The sequence below is a fragment of the Cherax quadricarinatus genome, chromosome 70, assembly GCF_038502225.1.
Source record: "Cherax quadricarinatus isolate ZL_2023a chromosome 70, ASM3850222v1, whole genome shotgun sequence".
NCBI classification, from domain to species: domain Eukaryota; kingdom Metazoa; phylum Arthropoda; class Malacostraca; order Decapoda; family Parastacidae; genus Cherax; species Cherax quadricarinatus.
This window is the reverse complement of record NC_091361.1, coordinates 17240374-17262072: the sequence shown is the minus strand read 5'-3', so window position 1 is coordinate 17262072 and position 21699 is coordinate 17240374. Positions and strand designations below refer to the sequence as shown.

Sequence of the window (21699 nt, the reverse complement as noted above, 5' to 3'; positions counted from 1 at the left end):
ATAATTAATAATTAATTAATAATAATTAATAATTAATAATAATGTGTAATATTAATAATAATATGTGTAATAACTGAATAATTAATTAATGTTAATGTGTGTAATGTGTAATGTGTGAATAATGTAATAATTAATAATAATCAATAATAATGTAATGTGTGAATGTCAGTAATGTGTAATGTGTGTAATGTGTGAATGTGTGTGTGTAGTGTAGTGTATGTGTATGTGGCCAATGGCCAATGGCCAATGATGATTGAATGAATGATTGATGGTGGTGATTGATGGTGATTCGGTATTGAATGAATAATCCATTGGTGAATGAATGAATGATCGTAATGAATGAATGAATGAATGAATCTATGTAATGAATGAATGTCGTAATGAATGAATGAATAATTGAATGAATGAATGAATGAATGATGTATGTATGTAATGATGATGATATTGTATGTAATGATTAATTATTGTCAATAATTGAATGAATGATGTAACCAATTGAATAATTGATCCATTAGTATTGATGTCCAATAATTGTGTAGTGTGTAGCTGTAGCCAATAATTATTCCAATTAGTAACCAGCCAACCAATAGCCAATGTCGTTAATTAATTAATTAATCGCCAACCAGGTAATTATTCCAATTATTGCCAATAATTGTATGTATTGTTGGTGTTAATTAATTAATTAATTGTAATGCCATGGCCAATCCTAATGCCAGCCAGCCATTCCAATGTATCCATGTAGCCAGCCAAGCCAGCCAGCCAGCCAGCCAGCCAATCCAGGCCAGCCAGCCAGCCAGCCAGCCAGCCAGCCAGCCAGCCAGCCAGCCATGTACCAGCCTGCCCAGCCTGCCAGCCTGCCAGCCTGCCAATACCTGCCAGCCGGCCTGCTTGGTAATCCAGCCAGCCCAGGATCCACGTATTACACATGTTGCAGAGTTGTTTCTCTTTACTTAGGGTATAGGTTATAATACATTCTGGCAGGATGACACTACCAGTGGTATTCTCCCATTCCACTGTGTTGACAATACATAAAGATAACAGTAACATGTGATACTGTATGAGATGTAAAATTTACAATACAGTTTGCTGCCATATACAGTGTACCCCCGCATAGCGACCTTAATCCGTGCAAGAGGGCTGGCTGTTATGCGAAATGTTCGCTATGTGAATGAATTTTCCCCATAAGAAATAATGGAAATCAAATTAATCCGTGCAAGACACCCAAAAGTTTGAAAAAAAAAATTTTACCACATGATATACATTTTTTCCTACACAAGAAGAAGAAGGATACATGTGCACAATAGGTGAAGTAGTATTGCATGCGCAATATATATTGTGCATGTACTACTCCCTACTAAATGAAAGAATAAATGACAACTTACCTTTTTTGAAAGATGTAGCAATGACTGATGAGACACTGTGTCCTGGGAGTGCCTTTTCCTCCTGAAGTGCTGTAGGTCCTGTTTAGGTATTTTCTTTGAGAACAGGCCTTATCACACTGTGTATGTCACTACGATTCTTAAACTCTCTCAAACCAAGCCTTTGCTGGCTCTAAATTCACCAATATGAGCCACTAGGTTCCAGGCATTTTCCCTGTTCACCTGGGTGTTAGTCGGACTAGGTGTGGGTTGCATCCTGGGAAGACAAGATTAAGGACCCCAAGTAGGATAATCGATTAGACAGTCTTCGATGACACTGACTTTTTAGGGCTATCCTCGGGTGGCAAATCCTCTGGGGTTAATTGTTTTCTTGGTATTCTCAATAAGCCACACCAAGCTTAGCGGTGCTACAGCAGCAAGCAGGCAAGCAGCTAGGCGATGTTACAGCAGCAGCAGGCGATGCTACAGCAGCAGCAAGCAGGCAGGCGATGCTACAGCGGCAACAGAACGGATGCTGCCAGCAGCAGGCGGAACGAATGCTGCAGCGGCATCTGACGATGCTGGTAGCAGCAGCGGCAAGGCGATGCTACAGCGGCAGCAGCAGGCAGGCGATGCTACAGGCAGCGGCGGCGGCTGGACGGATTGGTTACATGGCAAGCAGCAGGCGATGCTACAGCAGCGGCAGGCGATGCTACAGCAGCGGCGAAGGCGATGCTACCAGCAGCGGCAGATGAAGTGCTACGCAGGCAGCAGGCAATGGTACTACATAGCGGCGGAGGGCAGCTGGACGGTGGTACAGCAGGCAGGCAGGCTGACAGTGCAGCAAGCAGCTGATGGTGATGCAGCAACGGCAGCAGCTGTACCGCCAATAGTAGCGATGGAAGTTGATTAGGGTTTTATTATACAGCCTGGTAGGCTCGGAAGGAACCGCGCTCCTCCTTTCATGCTTATCAATCCCGGATCTTTTTCTTCATCTCCGCCAGTAATTCTCACCCCTTATTGCTGTAGGGTTGGCACTAGAAGCTTTCTTGGGGCCCATTGTCACTTATTTTCCAGAAAAAATCACCAAAAACACTGTAATAATACAAAATGTTCCGATTGTATGCTTGGATGTTTACCCGCGGAGGCTGGCTGGTAAACAATGCCACCGGGCGGAACATGTGGCTGTAGGCTCAAGCAGCACATTGGGCTGGCGTCTGAGGGACGAAGGCAGCTGGAGCGGGTTTTGTCACTATGCTTGGGGGCAAAATTTTGGCAGCGATCAAAGCGTCCAGCTATGCCAGGTTATTCCGTCCATTATGCGAAGCGTCCACGTTATCGCGAGGTCCACTGTCTCAATAATATACAGTACATAAATGATTAAAATATATCAATAGAAGTAAATTATGGTAAAAAGAATGAAATAATGATTGTACATTACAGTACTATGTAGGTAGTTTATATAGCAAAGGTTTGACATTATGCCCAGTATGTCGGCAATTTTCAAAGGTTCGACTTACGTCCATTTTGACTTACGAACAGTTGGTCGGAACCAAGCTCGGTCGTAAGTCGGATGGTACCTGTACAGTATATGCAGACTCTGCTATGCAGTCAGCGGTACATGACCCTCACATTTCATATACAGTGGACCCCGGTATACGATATTAATCTGTTCCTGAGAGCTCATCGTATGCCAAAATTATCGGAAGGTGAATTAATTTTCCCCATAATAAATAATGGATATCAAATTAATCCGTGCAAAACACCCAAAAGTATTATGAAAAAAAAAGTTTTACCACATGAAATATTAAGTTTAATGCACACAAACTGAAGAAGACATGCACAGTTAGTAGTTACTCTACTAACAATAGAAGATACATGACACTTACCGCTAATGAATCTGGTGGATGATTGATGGGGGTGGGAGGAGGGGAGTGAGTGTAAATTGTTGTGTTTATCAAAGAATCCCCTTCCATTAGGGACTTAGTAGTGGCAAGTCCTTTTCCACTCCTGAGTAATGTAGGCTCTGCTTGCCGAATTTCTTTCCAAAACAAGGCATGTTTCATATAATTAAACACTTGTTCAGGTTTAAATTCTTACACTGTCTGTGTAAATCCATGAATTCCTTCCACACATATTTTACACTCCAGCTGCTTTTTGGTCAGAACTGGCAGCCCCTCACCATGCCTGTCTCACTATGTATGCCACTATGATTCTTAACCCTTTGACTGCTCACTTAGGGCCTTTCTGAAACTGTCATTCTCAATGTACCGTAAAATATTTAAAAAAAAAAAAAAAATTTTTCTTATGAAAATGTTAAGATTATTTTTCTGAGTGTTTTAGTAGTCCCAAAAAAATTTTTGCCATCCAGTACTTGCCGAGGATATAGAGCTGTGAAGGTTTGCAGAAAATGAGCCACGATATGGCAAGCAGCGGCGACTGCCATGCTCACCCCGATAAACTTTAGTTTGCTTGTATTTGAAAGGTTTTGTTTTTCACTATTTTATTTTTCACATAACTTATGCTTGGCCTATGAGACCAAAGTAAGGTGCATAATTGTACATATATACACTCGTTGTATACAACACAATAAGCACACACATAATTATCAATATATTGTTTACAAAACTTGTTTTACCAAAAACAAACAATAGAATTGTTTCAATTGCTATTGTTCTATAATATATGTACCAATGTACAGTCACCAGAACATATTCCTGAAGTTCTGCAGACTTGTGGAACTCTTTGAAACATGTTTTCATACACAAGTAGGTGTTTTACTCCTCCTGACATAAAACCAGTGTGTGTGCCTTTTTTGTGGACTTTTTTTATGGGAAGCAAAGACAAAAGCACCTCGTCTGAGCAGTTTTCTTCAAAGTATTAGCAGGCAATTGTGTTAGGAGTAGGTTATCCTAGGGTAAATGGTCGTGTGTCATCATTCCTTCCTTCCTACTTTCCTGCATTCCTTTTCCTACCTCTCTTCCTACTGCCTTTCCATTCTGTCTGTCCTTCCTTCATTTCCTGCCTTCCCTTCTTGTACTTCTGGTTTCTATAATATATATACACATATATAGTCACTAGATACTCATATAAGTGATATTATCTCCATCCAGCAAGCTTGTTTTTGGGTGCGAGTGTGTGGCTTATAATTTGTTTTTTGAGTCAGGAGTCTCGGCAGCTGTCAAAATGACACTTATTATCTCATTACTCCATTTCCTCCTCCTGCCTGCCTCAGCCATAATGGGGTCGGATGCTTGCCCTTCCCTCATTTCTATCTAAGTTATCTTTCTCCCCTCATTCTATCTCTTTCCAATCCTGTCTACTCTTTTTCTATCTGTCCTGTCTATCTCTGTGTCACAGGTACACATAAATACAAGTATACATAGTGTAGTTACCTAGGATAACCCGCCATGAAATCCAGACAAAGGAGTGCCAAACTCAGCTTGAAGATGTGAGTGAGGTGATGAAGGTTGATAGTATGACCTTTCAGTCTTGTAGGCTCTCTCTGGAGACAGAGAACTAGACAGGAGCTTGGCAGAACAGACAAATAGAGCCAGAAATGTTTGTGTACCAGCAAAAAAGTAAAAAGCTGGGGATGGTCATCTAATCTTTCCGTTATCAATGCCTTCCTCCAAGCCTCGTTTGCGCTCATCAAGGCGTCAGGCTCTTATCAAGATGTTTGTCTCCATTATCTTGTGTCCTGTCATGGGGTGAACTGTTTTCCGCATGCTTCAAGGGTGCTACTGCTGCTGCTGCTGTTCTCTGCTGCTACTTACTGCTGCTACTGCATGCCCTTACTTGCTGCTGCTGCTGCTGCCACTGCTGCTGCTGCTGCTGCTGCTGCTACTGCTGCTGCTGCTGCTGTCACTGCTACTGCTGCTACTGCTACTGCTACCTGCATACTCTTCTGCTACTATTTCTTCTTCTTCTTCTTCTTCTTGGCTTCTTCTTACTTCTTTCTTTGGCTTCTTTCTTTCTTGCTTCTTTCTTTATTCTTCTTCTTCTTCTTCTTCTTCTTCTTCTTCTTCTTCTTCTTCTTCCATTCCACTCCTCCTTCCTTCCTCCTCCTTCCACTTCCTCCTTCCATTCCTTCCTTCCTTCCCTCCTCACTCCATTCCTTCCTCCTTCTCCTTCTCCTTCCTCCATCCTGCCCCTTCCCCTCCCTTCCTCCTCAATTCTTCCATCCTCTTCCTTCCATCCTCTCTTCCTCCTCTTCCTTCCTCCTCTCTTTCCTCCTTTCTTCTTCCTCCTCTTCCTTCCTCCTCTTCCATTCCATTCTTCCTTCATTCCATGCCATTCCATTCTTCCTTGTTCCCTCTCCTCCTTCCTTCCTCCTCCTCCTTCCTTCCTTCTCCTCCTTCCCTCCCTCCCTCCTTCTCCCCTCCTCCTTCCCTTCCTTCCTCCTTCCTTCCCCCTCCCCCTCCTCCTCCCCTCCTCCTCCTCCTCCCTCCTCCCTCCTCCTTCCTTCCTCCTCCTCCCTCCTCCATCCTTCCTCCTCCTCCTCCCTCCTTCTCCTCCCTCCTCCTCCTCCTCCCTCCTCCTCCCTCCTCCTCCCTTCCTGCCTCCCCTCCTTCCTTCCTCCTCCTTCCTTCCTCCTTCCTTCCTCCTCCTCCTTCCTTCCTTCCTTCCTTCCCTTCCCTCCTTCCTTCCCTCCTTCTTCCTTCCTTCCTCCTCCTCCTTCCCTTCCTTCCTTCCTCCCCTTCCTCCTTCCTCCTCCCTTCCTCCTTCCTCCTCCTTCCTCCTTCCTTCCTCCTTCCTCCTCCCTCCTCCCTCCTCCCTCCTCCCTCCCTCCTCCCTCCTCCTTCCTTCCTCCTCCTTCCTCCTCTTCCTCCTTCCTCCTCCTTCCTCCTTCCTCCTCCTCCTTCCTTCCTCCTCCTCCCTTCCTTCCTCCTCCTCCTCCTTCCTCCTCCTCCTCCCTTCCTCCTCCTCCTCCCTTCCTCCTCCTCCTCCTTCCTCCTCCTTCCTCCTCCTTCCTCCTCCTCCCCTCCCTCCTCCTCCTTGCCCCTTGACCATCCTTCTCTCCTCCTCCTTCCTTCCTCCCTCTCTTCCTCCTTCCTTCCTCCTTCCTTCCTCCTTCCTCCTCCTTCCCCTTCCTTCCTTCCTTCCTTCCTCCTCCCTCCCTCCTCCTTCCCTCCTTCCCTCCTCCTTCCTCCTCCTCCTTCCTCCCTCCCCTTCCTTCCCTCCTCCTTCCTCCTCCTTCCTCCCTCCTCCCCTCCTTCCTCCTTCCTTCCTCCTTTTCCTCCTTCCTCCTCCTCCTTCCCTCCTTCCTCCTCCTCCTTCCTCCCTCCTTCTCTCCTCCCTTCCTCCCTCCTTCTCTCCTCCCTTCCTCCCTCCCTCCTTCTCTCCTCCCTTCCTCCCTCCTTCTCTCCTCCCTTCCTCCCTCCTTCTCTCCTCCCTTCCTCCCTCCTCCTTCCTCCTCCTTCCTCCTCCTCCTCCTACCCTCCTCCTCCTCCCTCCCTCCTCCTTCCCTCCCTCCTCCTCCCCTTCCTCCTCCTCCATTACCTTCCTCCTCCTTCCTTCCTCCTCCTTCCTCCTTCCTCTTCTTCCTCCCCTCCTCCTTCCCTCCCTCCCTTCCTCCTCCCTCCCTTCCTCCTCCTTCCTCCCTTCCCTCCTCCTTCCTCCTTCCTCCTCCTTCCTTCCTCCTCCTTCCCTCCCTTCCTCTCCTTCCTCCTTCTCCTCCTTCCCCTCCTTCCTCCTCCTTCCTCCTTCCCTCCTCCTTCCTCCCCTCCTCCTCCCTTCCTCCTCCTTCCTCCTCCTTCCTCCCTCCTCCCTCCTCCTCCTTCCTCCTTCTCCTCCTCCTCCTTCCTCCTCCTCCTTCCTCCTCCTCCTTCCTCTTCCTCCTTTCTCTTCCTCCTTCTCCTTCCTCCTCCTTCCAAAAAATCCAGACAAAGTGCCAAACTCAGCTTGAAGATGTGAGTAAAGGTGATGAGGTGATGATGACACAGTCTTGTGGCTCTCTCTGAGACAGAGAACTAGACAGGGAGCTTGGCAGACAGACAAATAGACAGAAATGTTTGTGTACCAGCAAAAGCAAAGCAAGGGGGATGGTCATCTAATCTTTCATATCAAGCTGCCCGCTTCCTCCAACCTCGTTTACGCTCATCAAAGCGTCAGGCTGTTATCAGATGTTATCTCCCTTCATCTTTGTCACTGTCATGGGGAGTGAACTTTTTTCCATGCTTCAAAGGAGTACTATGCTACTACTACTTCTACTACAACTACTACTACTACTACTACTACTACTTCTTCTTCTTCTTCTACTACTACTACTACTACTACTGCTACTACTACCACTACTTCTTCTTCTTCTACAACTACTACTGCTGCTACTACTACTTCTTCTTCTTCTTCTTCTTCTTCTTCTTCTACTTTCTTCCTTCTTCTTCTTCTTCTTCTTCCTTCCTCCTCCTCCTCCTCCCTCCTCCTTCCCTTCCTCCTCCTTCCTTCCTTCCTCCTTCCTTCCTCCTTCCTTCCTCCTTCCTCCTCTTCCTCCTTCTTCCTCCTCCTCCTCCTTCCTCCTTCTCCTTCCTCCTTCTCCTCCTCCTTCCTCTTCCTCCTTTCTCTTCCTCCTTTCTCTTCCTCCTTTCTCTTCCTCCTTTCTCTTCCTTCCTCTCTTCCTTCCTCCTCTTCCTTCCTCCTCTTCCTTACTCCTCTTCCTTCCTCCTCTTCCTTTCTCCTCTTTTTTCCTCCTCTTCCCTCCTTCCCTCCTTCCTTCCTTCCTTCCTTCCTTCCCTTCCTTCCTCCTCCTCCTCCTTCCTCCTCCTCCTCCTTCCTTCTCCTCCTTCCTCCTCCTCCTTCCTCCTCCTCCTTCCTTCTCCTCCTTCTCCCCCCTCCTCCTCCTCCCTCCTCCTCCTCCTCCCTCCTCCTCCTCCTTCCTCCTCCTCCCTCCTCCTCCTTCCTCCTCCTCCCTCCCTTCCTTCCTCCCTCCTCCTCCTCCCTCCCTCCTCCTTCCCTTCCTCCTCCTTCCTTCCTCCTCCCCTTCCTTCCTCCTTCCTTCCTCCTCCTCCTTACCTTCCTTACCTTCTCCTTCCTCCTCTTCCTTCCTTCCCTCCTCCTCCTCCTTCCTTCCTTCCTCCCTCCTTCCTTCCTTCCATCCATCCATGCATTCCATCCATCCATCCATTCCATTCATCCATCCATTCCATCCATCCATCCCATCCATCCATCCATCCATCCATCCTCCCATCCATCCATCCATTTCCATCCATCCATCCATTTTTATCCATCCATCCCATTCCATCATCCATCCATTCCATCCATCCATCCATCCATCCATTGTCCATCCATGTCATCCATCATTCCATTCCATCCATCCCATCCATTGTCCTCCCATCCATCCATTCATTCATCCATCCTACCCATTCATCATCCATTCCATCCATCCATCCATTCCATCCATGTCCATCCATTCCATCATTCCATCCATCCATCCATTCCACCATCATCCATTCCATCCATTCCTCTCCTCCTTCCATCATTACCATCCATTCCATCCATCCTCGTCCATCCCATTCCTCCATTCCTCCTTCCATCCTTCCATCCATCCATTCCATTCCATCCATCCATCCTTCCATCATACCATTCCATCCATCCATCCATTCCTTCCATCCATCCATCCTCCATTCCATTCCATGTTCCATCCATCATCATCCATCCATCCCATTCCATCCATCCATCCATTCCATCCATTCCATCCATCCATCCATTGTCCATTCATCCATCCATCCATTCCATCCATTCCATCCATCCTTCCATTCATTCCTCCATCCATCCCATCCATTCCATCCATTCCATCCATCCATCCATCCATCCATCCATCCATCCATCCATCCATCTCCATCCATCCATCCATTCCCTTCCATCCATCCATCCTCCATTTACCATCATCCATCCATCTTCCATCCTCCATCCATCCATTCCGACCCATCCATCCTCCATTCCATCCATCCATCCATCCATTCCATCCTGCATCCATCCATCCCATCCATCCATCATCCATTCCCATTCCATCACCTCCATCCATCCATTCCATCCATTATCATCATCCATCCATTTACCATCCATCCATCCATCCATTTCCTCCATCCCATCCATCCATTTCTCCATCCATCCTTACCTCCTCCATCCTCCATTCCATTCCATCCATCCATCCTTCCTCCGTACCATCCATCCATTCCATCCGATACCCATCCATCATTCCCATCCATCTCCATTCCCATCCATCCATCCATTCCATCCATTCCATTCCATCCTCCATCCCATCCATCCATCCATTCCATCCGGCCATTCATGTCCATCATCCATCCATTCCATCCCATCCATCCATTACCATCCATCCATCCATTCCCTCTTGCATCCTTTCATCTTCCTCCATTCATCCTTCATTCCTCCATTCCATCAGAGAAGTCGGCCTAAAGTTGTAGACTTCGAAGCCGGATGTTGAGTAAAAGGAGTGATGAGGTGATGATGACACAGTCTTGTGGCTCTCTCTGAGACAGAGAACTAGACAGGGAGCTTGGCAGACAGACAAATAGACAGAAATGTTTGTGTACCAGCAAAAGCAAAGCAAGGGGGATGGTCATCTAATCTTTCCTTATCAGCTGCCCCTTCCCTCCAACCTCGTTTACGCTCATCAAACGTCAGCTCTTATCAGATGTTATCTCCCCTTATCTTGTCACTGTCATGGGGTGAACTTTTTTCCATGCTTCAAGGGTACTACTACTACTACTACTACTACTACTACTACTACTACTACTACTACTACTACTACTACTACTACTACTACTACTACTACTACTACTACTACTACTACTACTACTACTACTACTACTACTACTACTTCTTCTTCTTCTTCTTCTTTTTCTTCTTCTTTTTCTTCTTCTTTTTCTTCTTCTTTTTCTTCTTCTTTTTCTTCTTTTTCTTCTTCTTTTTCTTCTTTTTCTTCTTCTTTTTCTTCTTCTTCCTCTTCTACCTCTTCTTCCTCTTCTTCTTCCTCTTCTTCTTCCTCTTCTTCTTCCTCTTCTACCTCTTCTTCCTCTTCTTCTTCCTCTTCTTCCTCCTCTTCTTCCTCCTCCTCTTCTTCCTCTTCCTCTTCTTCTTCCTCCTCCTCTTCCTCCTCCTCCTCCTCCTTCCTCCTCCTCCTTCCTCTTTCCTCCTCCTCCTCCTCCTCCTCCTCCTCCTCCTCCTCCTCCTCCTCCCTCCTCCTTCCTCCTCCCTCCTCCTCCTTCCTCCTCCTTCCTCCTCCTCCTTCCTCCTCCTCCTTCCTCCTCCTCCTTCCTCCTCCTCCTTCCTCCTCCTCCTTCTCCTCCTCCTCCCTCCTCCTCCTTCCTCCTCCTCCTTCCTCCTTCTCCTCCTCCTTCCTCTTCCTCCTTTCTCTTCCTCCTTTCTCTTCCTCCTTTCTCTTCCTCCTTTCTCTTCCTCCTTCCTCTTCCTCCTTCCTCTTCCTCCTTCCTCCTCCTCCTTCCTCCTCCTCCTTCTTCCTCCTCCTTCTTCCTCCTCCTTCCTCCTTCCTCCTCCTTCCTCCTCCTCCTTCCTCCTCCTCCTTCCTCCTCCTTCCTCCTCCTCCTTCCTCCTCCTCCCTCCTCCTTCTTCCTCCTCCTCCATCCTCCTCCTCTTCGTTCCTCCTCCTCCCTCCTCCTCCTCCCTCCTCCTCCTCCTCCTCCTCCTCCTCCTCCTCTCTCCTCCTCCTCTCTCCTCCTCCTCCCTCCTCCTCCTCCTCCTCCCTTCTCCTCCCTCCTTCTCCTCCCTCCTCCTCCTCCTTCCTCCTCATCCTTCCTCCTCCTTCCTCCTACCTCCTCCTCCTTCCTCCTCCCTCCTCCTCCCTCCTCCTCCTCCTTCCTCCTCCTCCTTCCTCCTCCTCCTTCCTCCTCCTCCTTCCTCCTCCTTCTTCCTCCTCCTCCTTCCTCCTCCTCCTTCCTCCTCCTCCTTCCTCCTCCTCCTTCCTCCTCCTCCTTCCTCCTCCTCCTTCCTTCCTCCTTCCTTCCTCCTTCCTTCCTCCTCCTCCTCCATTCTTCTGGTATCTTGGGCATTGCTTTTGGTCTCAAACTCCTCAAAACCATGAAATTTATCTTCACTGACACTTCCATCTGTGTTAAGAGCATCACTTGGGAAGAGAAGAGTCCCAGATTTGCTGGGGAATCACATATTTCTTACTGCTAGGCATGCTGAAAAAGGACAACAAAAATGGAATTCCCACAATGCACCGCTGGCTCCCTGATTTTTTTATATGGTGCACACTGACCATGGAGACCCATTCTCTCACATGTGGGCCTACCAGCTTTCTCCTGCTTGATTTGAAGCCGCTAGAATGTACGTGTATAGATACGTCAGAAACAGTGGCGCGTAAGACGTATTTATACGGCGTAAACAGTCAAAGGGTTAAATCTTTCAAACCAACCTTTGCTGGCCTTAAATTCACTCACATTACTACTAGTTGCAGGCATTTTTTCAATTAAATCCTCATGCAACTTCCTAGCCTTTTCACATATGATCGCTTGAGAGATGGTATCTCCTGCAATCTGTTTTTCATTTATCCACACCAAAAACAGTCTCTCAACATCTTCTAACACTTGCGATCTCTGTTTTGAAAAGAGACATGCACCTTTTGCAAGAAGAGCTTCCTTGATTGCCATTTTCCTGGCCACTATAGTAGCGATGGTTGATTGGGGTTTTGTATACAACCTGGCCAGCTCCGACACACGCACTCCACTTTCGTACTTTGCAATTATCTCTTTCTTCATTTCAGTAGTCATTAGTACCCATTTTCTCGAAGGTTTGGCACTAGAAGCTTTCTTGGGGCCCATGGTGACTTATTTTGCAGAAACAAGCACCAAAAACACTGTGATAATATGGAATGTACTGAATGTATGCTTAGATGCGAGCACACTGGCTGGCTTGTAAACACTGGCACGCACAGGGCAGTTCAGGCCACATGTGGACGCATCCCGGACAAATCGCGTGTGGCGGGTTTTTTAACGAGTGTCGAGGCAAAAATTTTGCCTTAAAATGTATCGCATACCGGATTTAACGTATACCGATGCCATCGTATGCCGGGGGTCCACTGTAAAGGTATTCTATTCTCGGACTATTTTGCTGTAATCTCTAGACACCTTTGCAGTCTTTGGCAACAATGTTGGTCTGAGTTGATTTAAGAGAAATTATATTCTATCAGTCATGTTTAGGTTATCTTATCATCAGTGCCAAGGTTGGTAGACTACGCTGTCCTGTCTTCACATCGGGCACACCCGTCTCACTCGTGAGTACCTCATGGAGAGATACCCGGTTCCACTCTGCGAGAATTGTCAGGTTCCAATTTCAGTTTGCCATATTCTATTACTGTCTTGTCTACTAGTGAGCACACAGAATTTACCTCCAGTGTCATCACCAGTCTAACACCCTTACTTTATATTCCCTCACTAGTCTTTGACTAAGCTTATTAAACCTTTAGCATGCCCTACCCTGCAGCACTGTATGACCCTTGTGGGTCATAGAGCGCTGCATTTATAATTATAATAATAATTCATAATTATCTGCCATATTTATTTTGATTATAAATATTATGCATCATGTTTCAGGAGCAACGATTGACCCTCTTAAACGAGCTGATTGGACACCATTAATGCTAGCATGTACTAAAAGAAGTCTACAAATAGTCAAGTATCTTATAGAAAATGGAGCCAATCTTCGCTTGATTAATAAAGATGGCTGGACCAGTTTCCATCTGGCTTGTAGAGAAGGAGATGAAGAAATAGTAAATTATATACTAGATATTGATAATTCAGTATGGAACACTGTTAGCAACAATGGGAGATCACCTTTGCACACAGCAGGTGAGTTAGACAGTCAGGTTCTTGTTGATATTTCCTTCACTTCTAAGGATTTTTTTTATTCAGAAAGTGTAAAAGAGAATGCAGTGATCACTTGAGTTACGATAATTTTGAGTAGCGATTTACCCTCATAAAGGAATTTAGTTTTGAGTAGCAATGAAAAAAAGTAAGATATGCTGAGTGTATGATGGTCGGCCCATGTGAGTGTGTCTCAGCCCAAAGACAAGACAGAGTGGTGAAGAGGTCTTAAATGGTGTGATGGTGAAGGGTGTAGTGGAGAGGAGTGGGAGGGTGGAAGTGAGGAAGAGGAAGGAAGACAGAGGCTAAATGTATCAGATGTGTGAACCAAACACACATGGTGGGAGACAGCAACACCAAGAATTTAAATATCAAGTCTACAATTCTTTACCAATCTATCAATCTGCCTGCCTGCCTGCCCACTGTCTTAAACTGAATGATGGAGGAGAGTGTGTTGGGAGAGGGAGGGAGGGAGACATTCTGTATGTGTACCAGGTGGACGATGGGAGACAGTAACAGCTTCCTGCTTCCCTCCCTCCCTCCCTCCCTCCCTCCCCCCTCCCTCCCCCCCTCCATCCCTCCCTCCCCCTTCCCCCCTCCCCCTCCCCCTCCCTCCCTCCCTCTTCCTTTCTTTCTTTCCCATATAGATTCAGATTCAGTCATAATGGTTACATCTCTGGTAGCGGTGAATGATAAGGCTTTGGAAGCATGTTACCATATTGGGTTCTTGGTGCACAGGCAGTGTGTTAATGCAGCAGGCCAGGCCCATGCCTGTGAGGGAGAGTAGGCTTGTTGTCTCTAGGCTGTCAGGTGCGTGAGTGAGAATAAGGAGTGGTGTGGGCTGAGCTTGGTAGGCCTATAGATGTCAGCATCAGCATGGCGTGAAATATGAACAGCTGCCTGACGTGAAATATAAACCCAACTGGGCATACATTACTCGGCAACCTACCCATGGTTGTCCTCGACCATGACTGACTGAAAAAAAGTCAGTCTCTCTCTCACAGGAACAGGGCACAGAACACAGAATAACAATACATATACATGTGGACATGGACAAAAAAAATATTCCTACAGGGAGGGAAGAAACAAAAGGGAGTGTGTTAAAACATCGTGGTCCAAGGCAGTGAGCTTCAGAGGCATGCCTTCCTTCATCTAGACAGATACTGCAACACATCACTTCGGGAGACATCGCTGCTGCTGAGCTATGGCATATCTGAGTACGGTCTCATTTGGAACAGTGAAGTAGTTATTGTGGAGTAGTTGCTGCAGGGTTCACTTGTCCTGGGGCACAACCTGCTGGTGTCTTCAAGTGATGCATCATCAGAACTTGGCATATGAGCAGGATTTCTTCTGGCAAGTGACTCAGGAGGACATTTCTCAACTGGTACTGTCGCTGGGGAGTCACTACAGGGAACACAGTGCAACACAGCTTAGTGGTGCTGGCGAGAGTGAGTAGTAGCAGGGACGACTCAGGCACATCATCTGGGAGTCGTAGCAGCTTACACCATATGTACAGTGAGCATGCTAGCAGTCAGAGTGACATCATTCTTTGTGGTACTTCTCCACAAATGTTTGCACATCATTCCACTTGGCACAAATCTCCTTAATCTTTGAAGAAGGCACCTCATTCACTCCCTCTTGCTCCTCCTCCGAAGCAAGTTCCTGAGCTGTGGTCTAATACTGTTCCAGATGAAGCTCTTCCAGCTCTTCAGTGGTTAGCTCTTTCCTGTGATCATCCACCAACTCTTCCACATTGTCTCCACTCACCTCCAGCCCCCCGGGTGTTCCCCAATGCCACAATAGTCCACAACAGGCAGAGGGTCAGCAGGGTCAGTCAGTCTCAAACCCTTCAAAATCCCTCTTTTGGTCACAATCTGGCCACAATTGTCTCCAAGCAGAGTTCAAAGTCCTGGAAGTCACTCCCTCCCAAGCCTCCATAGGCTTATGGAGCTGTAGATATTGAAGTGATTCCTCCAGAACTCTCTTAGGGTCAACTTAGTGTCTGTGGTCACTTCAAAGCACTTTTCAAACACTGCTTTTGTGTAGAGTATTCTGAAGTTAGAAATGACCTGCTGGTCCATGCACTTTAGGTGAGGAGTGGTGTTAGGAGGCAAGAACTTCACTGTGATGAAACTGTAGTCCCTAGACAGGTTTGGAGGATGTACAGGAGCATTGTTCATTAACAGGAGGCACGTGAGTGGCAAATTATTTTCTAGGAGGTATTTTCTCACACTGGGGCCAAACACTTCTTGGACCCACTCTTTGAAAATTTGCCTTGTGACCCATGCCTTATTATTTGCTTTCCACAAGACACTTAACTTGTTCTTAATGAAATTGTTTTTCTTAAACACTCTGGGATTTTCTGAGTTATACACAAGTAAAGGCTTCACTTTAAAATCACCACTAGCATTAGCACAGAACAAAAGAGTTAGCCTGTTTTTCATAGGCTTGTGTCCTGGGAGTGCCTTTTCCTCCTGTGTGATGTAGGTCCTCTTTGGCATTTTCTTCCAAAACAGGCCTGTTTCGTCACAATTGGACACTTGTTGGGGTTTGAATTTTTCAGTGTCTACGTACCCCTTAACCCTTTCAGGGTTTCAGCTGTACTAGTACAGCTTACGCCCCAGGGTTTTTGACGTACTAGTACGCCTAAATTCTAGTGCCCTCAAATCTAGTGAAAGCTGGCAGGCCTACATATGAAATAATGGGTCTGTGTGGTCAGTGTGCGCAGTATAAAAAAATCCTGCAGCACACAGTGTGTAATGAGAAAAAAAAAACTTTGACCGTGTTTTTGGATTAAAACAGCGACTTTGCACTGTACAGTGGACCCCCGCATAACGATGGCATCGCATAGCGATTTTTCCGCATAACGATTACTTTTATCGCAAAATTTTTGCCGCGCATACCGATTAAAAACCCGCATACCGATTTTCGTCCGAGACGCGTCCAATGTGCCCTCAGCCAGCCTCACATGTGCCGCTCCGTCCCATTGTTTACCAGCCAGCCTCCGCGGTAACATCCAAGCATACACTCGGAATATTTCGTATTATTACAGTATTTTCGGTGCTGTTTCTGGAAAATAAGTGACCATGGGCCCCAAGAAAGCTTCTAGTGCCAACCCTGTGGTAAAAAGGGTGAGAATTAGTATGGAAATTAAGAAAGATTTTGAAGGGTTTGGGGCTAACCCTGAGAAGCCTATGCCAGTTGTGGAATCCATTGTGCCTACTTCAAAGATTAAGGAAATGTGTGCAGAGTGGGTTGAACTGCAAACCTTTATAGATGAAAATCACCCTGACACAGCTGTTGCAAGCCGTGCTTGTGACTATTTCAATGACAATGTTATGGCCCATTTTAGGAAAGTCTTGAAGGAACGGGAGGTACAGAGCTCTATGGACAGATTTGTTGTGCGACAGAGGTCCAGTGACTCTCAAGCTGGTCCTAGTGGCATTAAAAGAAGAAGGGAAGTAACCCCAGAAAAGGACTTGCTACCTCAAGTCCTAATGGAAGGGGATTCCCCTTCTAAACAGTAAGAAGATAATGCTCTCCCCTCCTCCCATCCCATCAATCATCACCAGATCTTCAATAAAAGTAAGTGTCATGTAATTGTGCATGCCTTTTTCAGTTTGTGTGTATTAAAATTAACATTTCATGTGGTAAAAAAAATTTTTTTCATACTTTTGGGCGTCTTGCACGGATTAATTTTATTTCCATTATTTCTTATGGGGAAAATTCATTCGCATAACGATTATTTCGCATAACGATGAGCCCTCTTGCACGGATTAAAATCGTTAACCGGGGGTCCACTGTATTTTCGTATGGTATTTATTGTTGTATTCTAGTTTTCCTGGTCTCATTTTATAGAATGGAAGACATATTACAGAAATTGAGATGAGTTTGACTGGTTTTACAGTGAAAAGTACCTTGAAATTGAGCTCAAAGTAGCAGAAATGTTCAATTTTTACCAAAGTTCAAAAGTAAACAAATCATGCCAAGCGTCCAATTCATGTCAACTGGTGAGGCTAATATTCTTTCACAAGTGCGCTGATATAATTTATGCCATTTCTACACTAATGCAGTAGTCTGCATAACAGTAAATCTTCTATTTTTTGTAAGAATAAAAATTCAAAGTGGAAAGCCAAAGAAATATAAGAGGGGCCTGGGGATGTGACTAACGAACAGAGAGCTTGTTATTTTAGTGCCAGGAATGTCTTTCTTGTTTATTCTAGACCCTATTCAGAAATTGGCATCTTTTGAAATTTCTGTAAAATTGGCAAAATTGCTAAATTCTGACCACTTTATTGGATAGTTGAAATTGGTAAATGGGTGGTTTCTTGTACTCATTTAATAGAAAAAATGGAGTTCTAGCGAAATAGTTACGATTTTTGTTGACTAGTACACTGGAATTGGCCGAAAATAGGGCTCAAAGTGGGCAAAATCGCCAATGCGTAAACATCGTCATGACCGCTAACTTCGCAAGAGCATAATTCCGTATGTTTTAAATCAAATTTCATACTTTTGATGTCATTATGATTGGGAAAAGATTCTCTATCTTTTCATAAAAATAATTTTTTTAGCCCTTTAACGGGCAGGACCGAGTATACTCGGTCCTGAGAGCGTGGTTTTTGCACACATCCTCCGACTCTCCCAATGCATCTAGGTTCCCATTCTCTATTTCTGACCAATCACAAGCCTTCCCTGAGTCGCTCCAGCGACTCGAGAGTTGCAGAATGTAAACACTTCTAGCTTGGCGTCGCCCAGACTCGTGTTTTTCGTTGAGTGCTCCTTATATACTGAAGCATTTCACCCTCTACAATGTCGGTAAGTACTGATTTGTGTGTCTAGTGCGTAAATGAATAGTTTAGCCATATTTTGATATATATATAAAGATGTTGTGAAGCATATTACGAGTGCACCATGCAAATGAAAAAAGTGCAACAAAAGAGGACCGAGTACACTTGGTCCTGCCCGTTTAGGTATGTTTTCAAGTTTCGGTATATAAATGTTTCCATAAAATTTTGTAGTGTATATATGAATTCAGTAATGATCTGGGTGTGTACAGAACGTTTTTATTGTCCTTCCAGATCAATCAGAAATTGTTCTAGTGAGTCCTCCAAGGCTAAATCGAAATTTGTCTGTGTTTGGGACAATAGTGACTCAGATCAAGACCCAGATGACCTGGATGTGGTGGACACTGATGATGAATACTTGCCACCAGATACAGAGGTGTCAACAGACGAGGAGGAGGAAGCTGGGCCACCAGCAAAAAAGCAAAAATTGAACAAGAGGAAGAAACGTATTACTGTGGAGGAGTACCCTGATGAAGAACAGCTTCAAGATGATCTTGCTTCTCAAGGAGACACCCAATGGAAGAATGAGGACATCCAGACTGACCCTTTGCCTGCATATCAACATGTAAAGCCTATTGAAGTTAGGTGTGCATATGATTATTTTACACTTTTTTACTCAAGACATGATAGACCACATTGCATTTCAAACTAATTTGTATGCCCGGCAAAAAAACATACATACTACTTTTCAAACAGATTCTGAGGAAATAACTAGGTATTCTGTTGCATATGGGTTACACTGTACAGCCATCCATTGAGGACTGTTGGAGAAGTGCAAGTAGGATAACTCAAGTTGCAGAAGTCATGGGATCAAAGAGGTTTAGGTTGCTGAGGCATACCATTCATTTCAATGATAACACACAAAAGAAGGATAATGACAGATTCCACAAAATAAGGCCTCTTTACACTGCACTAACTGAAGCTTGCTTGAAGGTTCCAGCTACACCCAAGCAGTCTGTTGATGAAGTTATGGTTGCTTTCAAGGGTAAAACAGCTGGAAACCTAAGGCAATACATCAAAAACAAACCAGACAAGTGGGGTTTCAAACTCTTTTGTCGTGCCAGTGAAGATGGAATCATACATGATATACTCATGTATCAAGGTAACCCAACTTTTGAGAACCATCACATAAAGCTGCCAAATGAAGAAAGTAAACTCCCAATGAGTTCCAGGATTGTTCTTGTACTTGCAGCATCTCTCGACCAAAGAAAAACATCAGCAGTCTATGCTGATAATTTCTTTTTAAGTATACCTTTGGTCAAGGTACTGAGAGACAAGTATAACTGCAGGTACACTGGAACAATACGTGATAATAGATGTGGTAAGCCCCAACTGATGCCTGTGAAACAAATGGAAAAGAGTAATGTGGCCAGTGGCAATTTTGAATTCAAAAGCAATGATGATATCCTTCTTGTAAGATGGAAGGACAACAAAGTTGTGACTCTAGTCACAAATGATGTCGGAGTTTATCCTTTGAGTCTTACTGAAAGATATGACAAGGCATCGAAGAAAGACCACTTTGAGTGCCCAGGCATCATCAAGAACTACAATGCACACATGGAAGGTATAGACAAAAGTAACATGTTGGTCCATCTTTACAAAACACCAATGAAATCAAAGCGTTGGTACATGCGGCTGTTTGCTTATGTTCTGGATCTTGCTGTTGTGAATGCATGGCTTCTTTACTGTCGTGATTGTCGGTCACTAAACCTGCCATGCACACCACTGAAGCTATTCAGGCTTGACATCTCTGTCACTGCAAGATCCAAAGGACAAAAGTCCAACCGCACCAGCATGAGACTAACTCAGAGATTGACCCAGTACTTCTTTGGTTGACAGTAGTGAGGAATTGTCAAACCTGGAATACCCATCTGCATTTCAGTATCAACATGCAGCAAGGCCAGATGACAGTGTGAGGTTGGATAAACAGCTAGGTCACTGGCCAGTGCTAGGTAAGCTGCTTTCATGCATGTTTTGCAGCAAAAAGAATAATCATGTCACATCCTCATTTTCCTGTGCCATATGTAAAGTAAATCTAAGCATAAAGAAGGATAGAAATTGTTTCATAAAGTTTCATTTGCAAAATTAGTGATGTGAAATGATTGTTCTTTCTCAGGGAACTCAGGAATATTTCATTTGTAAGTTGTATCCCATTGCAATGTGTCATTGTTGATAAGTAGTTCCTATTTCTATTTTTTTAATGCTTACAAATTGTTCAGAAACAAGTTCCATTTATGTTTTTTATATTGTCTACTTGTATAATAAATTTAAAAAGTATTTTTTTTTTTTTAACAATTGCAACCTTGCAACATTTTAAATTGTTATACGCCAAACGGGTAGGACCGAGTTTACTCGGTCTTCGAATATCTGCAATTGCTCGACATGTTACTTTTACAACTCCATTTGGATGGCCTCAGTGACCTTACATCGAGCGGCTCTATCTCCTCATACGAAACCACTTTCAAATTCGCATTTTAGTCTGCCTTGCCCTCTGGAAGGGGATTCCCCTTCTAAACATTAACACTATCCACACACTCCCCTCCTCCTATCCCATCAATCATCACCAGATCTTTAATAAAGGTAAGTGTCATGTAATTGTACATGTCTTCTTCAGTTTGTGTGTATTAAAATTAATATTTCATGTGGTAAAATTGTTTTTTTTTTCATACTTTGGGGTGTCAGGAACGGAATAATTTAAATTCCATTATTTCTTATGGGGAAAATTACTTCAGCTAATGATAATTTCAGCCAACGATGAGCTTTTAGGAACTGATTAATATCGCTAGCTGAGGGTCCACTGTACATAGAAATTTTGTAAAGGTTTAGTCGGACACGGGGAATGTCATAGAGATGTTTGTGTCTGGTGTTATGCCTGTGGGTCCTGTCACAACTATCAAGAAAGCATTTTAGGTCAAGGTTAATATTGGAATTTAACCCGTAAATGGTTCAAACGTATATATACGTTTTTTCAACATTTGAAAGTATGTAAAAAAATGTAGATCTTTTTTTTTTTTGTTTTACATGTGAAAACGTGTAGAAAAAACTTTTATCTACATTTTTTTTGTTATATTTGAAAAAATGTAAAAAAAAGGTAGATCTACTTTTGTAGCACTACGAATTTGAACGTCGATCTGTTTAGACCGTTTAAGGGTTAAGGTCCTGTAGATGTAGACTGCACAGTAGCAAGTGTGGATGTTCTGAACAGGGAGTAAGTTTAGATCTATGAATAGTGGGGGGGGGGGTGTTGCCAGGGATGGGATTTAGTGATTATTCTTACTGCAGCTTTTTGTTGGGTTATTATTGGCTTTAGGTGTATTGCTGCAGTTGATCCCCAAGCACAAATAGCATAGGTGAGGTATGGATAAATGAGTGAATGGTATAGTGTGAGAAGGGCAGTTTGCAGCATGTAGTATCATATCTTGGAGAGGATTCCAACCGTTTTGGATACTTTTTTGTTATGTGTTGGATATGGGTGCTGAAATTCAGGTTGTTGTTGAGGTATAGGCCTAGGAATTTGCCCTCATTATGTCTGGCAATTAGAGTGTTGTCGATCTTGATGTTAATTAAGTTGCGCAACACCTGCTCTGCTACCAAACATAATGTACGGTGGAACCTCAAAAACCGAACTTAATCCGTTCCAGGAGCTAGTTCTAA

At 44.6% G+C, this 21699-nt stretch overlaps 1 protein-coding gene across 4 annotated transcripts in view; it reads left to right on the top strand.

Annotated features, from left to right (window-relative positions):
* Positions 1–21699, top strand: part of LOC128684524 (ankyrin repeat domain-containing protein 16-like) — a 239184-nt gene that overhangs the window by 44781 nt on the left and 172704 nt on the right. For all 4 annotated transcript variants that reach the window (XR_011393974.1, XM_070099919.1, XM_070099920.1 and 1 more), the window contains exon 4: positions 12932–13186. Coding sequence is in view for 3 of the 4 variants with exons in the window: in XM_070099919.1 (XP_069956020.1) it covers positions 12932–13186 (255 nt within the window). In the remaining variant the exon portion in view is untranslated. The remainder of the gene's footprint in view (positions 1–12931; positions 13187–21699) is intronic.